This window comes from Fukomys damarensis, unplaced genomic scaffold, assembly GCF_012274545.1.
Source record: "Fukomys damarensis isolate Sample0158 unplaced genomic scaffold, DMR_v1.0_HiC HiC_scaffold_17, whole genome shotgun sequence".
NCBI classification, from domain to species: domain Eukaryota; kingdom Metazoa; phylum Chordata; class Mammalia; order Rodentia; family Bathyergidae; genus Fukomys; species Fukomys damarensis.
Window position 1 is genome coordinate 2,281,038 of NW_022900929.1, and position 4,673 is coordinate 2,285,710.

The 4,673-nt window shown below is 39.5% G+C and overlaps 1 protein-coding gene across 2 annotated transcripts in view; it reads left to right on the top strand.

The window, feature by feature from the left end:
- Nucleotides 1-4,673, top strand: part of Usp42 (ubiquitin specific peptidase 42) — a 45,388-nt gene that overhangs the window by 31,517 nt on the left and 9,198 nt on the right. For both annotated transcript variants that reach the window (XM_010642762.2, XM_019210469.2), the window contains 5 exons: nucleotides 301-383; nucleotides 1,606-1,717; nucleotides 2,605-2,745; nucleotides 2,932-3,032; nucleotides 4,348-4,492. In XM_010642762.2, coding sequence (XP_010641064.1) covers nucleotides 301-383; nucleotides 1,606-1,717; nucleotides 2,605-2,745; nucleotides 2,932-3,032; nucleotides 4,348-4,492 — 582 coding nt within the window. The remainder of the gene's footprint in view (nucleotides 1-300; nucleotides 384-1,605; nucleotides 1,718-2,604; nucleotides 2,746-2,931; nucleotides 3,033-4,347; nucleotides 4,493-4,673) is intronic.

The window sequence follows — 4,673 nt, forward strand, 5'->3', positions numbered from 1 at the left end:
AGCATTGGGAATTGAACCGAGGACTCCATACCACTTACCCACATTCCCAATCCATTTTTTAAAAAATTTTTGAGGTTGAATCTTAAGTTGCTCACACTGAACTCAAACTTGCAGTCCTCCTGCCTCAGTGTCCCAAACAGCTGGGAATACAGGTGTGCACTGCCACACCACACCCATAAAAACATTTTTTCATAAAAATTCTCATTTATATTTCTGAGTCTTCTGCTTGCTTGCTTACTCTGTATGTTTCACAAACCTTAACATGCGCGGTGATGTGGTGGTTATGCTTTCTCCTCCCAGGCGGCTCCGAGTGTTAACAAGGCATTGGAACAGTTTGTGAAGCCGGAACAGCTAGATGGAGAAAACTCCTACAAGTGCAGCAAGTACGATGGGGGGTAACTTGTAGTCCCTGATTTGGCCTTGGTTTTATAGAGTTTGCCTTTAGCTTTTTTAGAGAGTTTTCCATCTGGGGAGACACTGGCTGGCTGTCTTCCAGAGGCCAGAACAGTCAGTGTCTGGTATCTGCACTCTTTCAAAATGGGCAGCTCTGTGCCCCTTGGAGAACTAGTGCTACCACCCAGGATGCCAGAGCGCTGTGACACCTTGTCTGTTAAGCAGCACTTTCCTTGACCTTCCCATTAGACAAGATGAGGTAGGGTGGGGGTCACCCTCTCCCCTGAGAGAGTTGAGGATCTTTCTTACAGTGAGTATACATGGTGTGGGATAGTGTCTGCTAGCAACCTCTAATTTAGATTATTCAGTAATGCATTTCCCCAGGCAGTCAAGGGAGTCTGTTTTAAGTAGATTTGTATGTTATAGTCAGGTGATACAGATATCTATATCAGATTATCTTTTATCGTCAATATTTGGGGGGAAAAGGAGGCTTTTCTCTCAAGACTAGGGATTTCCCTTGACACTTTTCATCTTTTTCCTTTTTTTTTCCCCCCTTTTGTATCTGGGTAGTGCTTTGATTTCACAGAGTTATACCAGCCTAAAAAAATCAATTAGCTTTCAGTTATGAATTATGAATCTACTATTGTATTTTCCTTCAGTGCTGGGGATTGAACTTAGGTCCTTATGCATGCTAGGCAAGCATTCCACCTCTGAGCTACACTCCCAACCCAAGTTAATCTGTTTTTGACATCACTGTTACCCTGTGCATCCTGATGTTTCAGAATTGTTCTTTTTTTCCTGTCGTGCTACTAGGCAATTTCCCCAGCTTTTTTTTTGTTTTCTAGTACTGGGGATTTAACTCGGGACCTTGAGCTTATAAGGTGTTTTTTGTTTTTTGAGAAGTATCTCACTATGTAGTTCAGACTGGCCTTGAACTCATTATGTAGTCCAGGCTGGCCAGAACTCTTGGCCATGCTCTTGTCTCAGGCTCCTGAGTGCTGGAATTACAGGTGTGTGCCACCACAACTGGCTACCACCAGTATTTTTAATTTAAATATTTTCATTGTTGGGGTTTTTTTGGGTGATGTTCTTTATCTGTTATCTTTCTTTTGGAATCTTAAAATTAAGGTATTTCAGAGAAATCACAAGGAGACTAAAAGCAAAAATTTAAAATATTAATCTTCTTAATCCTTTATTTTTGTTTACTTCAAGGTGTAAAAAGATGGTTCCAGCTTCAAAGAGGTTTACTATACATAGATCATCTAATGTTCTTACACTCTCTCTGAAACGCTTTGCAAATTCTACTGGTGGAAAAATTGCGAAGGTATGTAGATGATGTTATTAATAACATTTTATGTTTTATTAACAGCATCAGTAGTTGTTAAGGATTACAAATAACCTAACTGAATAGTTTTGTTGATTGACTTTCTGAGTTTTTTTGCATTTGATAGCAGGGGAAAAAAAGTCAAAGAACTTAATCATTTGGTCTGTGCTTATGAGTATATATATTTCTACTGTACTTGTTTAGGCAAGACTATCTAGTGATAAAATTGGGAACTCTTATCTGTGTTTTGGGTTCAGAGTCAATTCCTTTGTAGCCATGATAATGAGAGGATACAGGGAAAGGTTGTACAACTGGAAATCCAAAGAGAACTTCCTTACTAGATTTTGCCTCTCTTTCATCAGAATTTATTTTCTTGTTTTCTGATTTTTCACTTCCACTGAATTTTCCTGTTTTTTCTTTCTTTCTTTCTTTTCTAGTGGTCAAAAATTCAATAGCAAAGCTGGGCATGGTGTTCGGGAGGGTAAGGCCAGGAGGGTTATGAATTTGGGGCCAGGCTGGACTACATTGTGAGTTTAAAGCAGCCTGGCCTACATAGTGAGATCCTGTTTCAAAAAAAAATTAAAAATGCAATGACATATAAGAGAAATAACTAATACTATCATGGATTTGAAGAATTTACTTAATGTGGAACCTTGTTTAAGGAAAGTAAAACAGCAAGAATCCCTTAACTACCCTTAGATCAGGTATCTTCCAGGTTAATTGTATCCTTTGAAAAGTGATTAAATGCCCTGGGTTTCTGCTGAAACACCATTGCACAGTGCTGTGCAGGTCTCCTGGGATACCCTAAATACCCTGCACCTGAATATGTGGGGCCTTCTGTGCCTTTAGAAATGACATTCCTTTCTCATTTTTCCATTTCTGTTTAGGATGTGAAGTACCCTGAGTATCTTGATATTCGGCCATACATGTCTCAACCAAATGGAGAACCCATTATTTATGTTTTGTATGCAGTGCTGGTCCACACCGGATTTAACTGCCATGCGGGCCATTACTTCTGTTACATAAAAGTAAGCTGTGTAGATTATGCTCATTGCTTTTACATAGATACTATAAGACAGTAAGCACTAGCATTCTTTGGGGGGAAAGGTGGGAGTTTTACAATTAAAGTATGAATGCTTATTTTTCTTATTTTTATTGTGCCCTGTTAACCCAACAAAATCTGATCTCTCTGTCTTACTGGCTATGTTTTGCAGGCTAGCAATGGCCTGTGGTATCAAATGAATGACTCCATCGTATCTACTAGTGATATTAGATCGGTACTCAGCCAGCAAGCCTATGTGCTCTTTTACATAAGGTATTGTCATGAAAACAAGTCACCACATTTTTTGTAATGTCTTTTCATCTCATCCACATTCAGTTCAGCTTTACGTTATTTTCGAAGACCAGAGTTTCAGGTTTACTCAGAAGAGGCCTCTCCTGAGTATGGATTATAAGTTTGTAATAGCTTCCAGCTCTTTGGCACTTGGTGCTGACATGCAGAGGAAAGGTGACAACTGAGGGAGTAGCGTGGCTTATGTTGCTGGTAGCAAATGTAGTGGACCTAGGGATATGGAGGCCATGGGTGGGAGGCTCTGGAAGTGCGCTCTAAGCACCCTCATAGTCCCACCCAGTCCCTCCCCAGTGCTCAGCGTGATGCTGGTTAGACATTGGCCAGGGCTGAGGCTCATCCTGCTGCAGCTGAAGTATAAATTCCACTTTTGGGAAAAAAACCTGATATGTAATCCAGGGTGTGTCCCCTGCTTTTTTTCCTTGCTGGGAATAGAACCCTTAAGCATGCTGAGCAAACACTCTACCCCCAAGGTATACCATTTTAATTGGGTAGCTTAAAGTTAAGAGCATCTTAAGATATCCAGCAATAGCAGAATGATGTATTGAAACTTTACACCGTTGTTAAGTGTGATTGTTCTTTTTCTTCTTGAGTGTCTTCCTATGTTGCCCATTGCCTGCTAGTGATTTTTTTTTTTTTTTGAGCATTTGTATACAATTTGTTTTATTGAACTCCCACTTTTTAAAGTTTAAGGTCATACCTCTCAAGTTTGATGTATTACACACAGATTGTGCAGAATATGACTATGAAGAGATACAAAAGTAGTCCATGCCCAAAAAAGATATACTAGAATACAGAATCATCTTCATAAGTATATATAAAATTCTTGTGAAGATAAAGAGGTAGTGATTTTATAAATCTTTTTCTAAATGCTTTGGGAAAGTGCTGACTGAATAGGAGGGAAAGCAGTTTGAAATATTAAACACTGGTGTTGGGTAAAGACTGTGGGGAATGATTGATCAAAGGGGAACCAGCTCTGATGGGGTGATGCGGTATTTTGTTTTTGTTTTTTTTCCTATTTTTCTGGGCACCATAGGTTTTCTCCAGTGGTGTATATTATTTAAAAATATAAACAAAACTAGCCTTCCAGTAGCAGCATCCTCAGAACACAGTATTTAAAAATACCATTTCATTTAGTCAATAGTCAAGTGCCCTTACGTCCAGAGGTAATGCATCACATGGCTTTTTTGCAGTACCTTTGCCATCAGGTTCTTTCAGAGGGGCTGATTAATAAGCTGAGAGGTCACTTCGTCATCCTCAGCCTTTCCTTCTTGGCTCTTAGATCCCATGATGTGAAAAACGGAGGTGAACTTACTCATTCCACCCACAGCCCTGGCCAGTCCTCTCCCCGCCCAGTCATCAGTCAGCGGATTGTCAGGCAGGCTACGTCAGGATTCATTAGACAACTTCCCTCTCACATGATGAAGGTAACATTTCACATTTTTACCTTTACCGTAAGGATGTATCCTCAAACATTCAAATGTTCCATTTACACCTGGATTTCTTATCAGTAAAGCTTATTCAGGTTCTTTCTTTCAAAGTACTTAAAATATACAGGAATCTCAGCATGAACAGGGTAGTTGAGAACATACATATATATATATATTT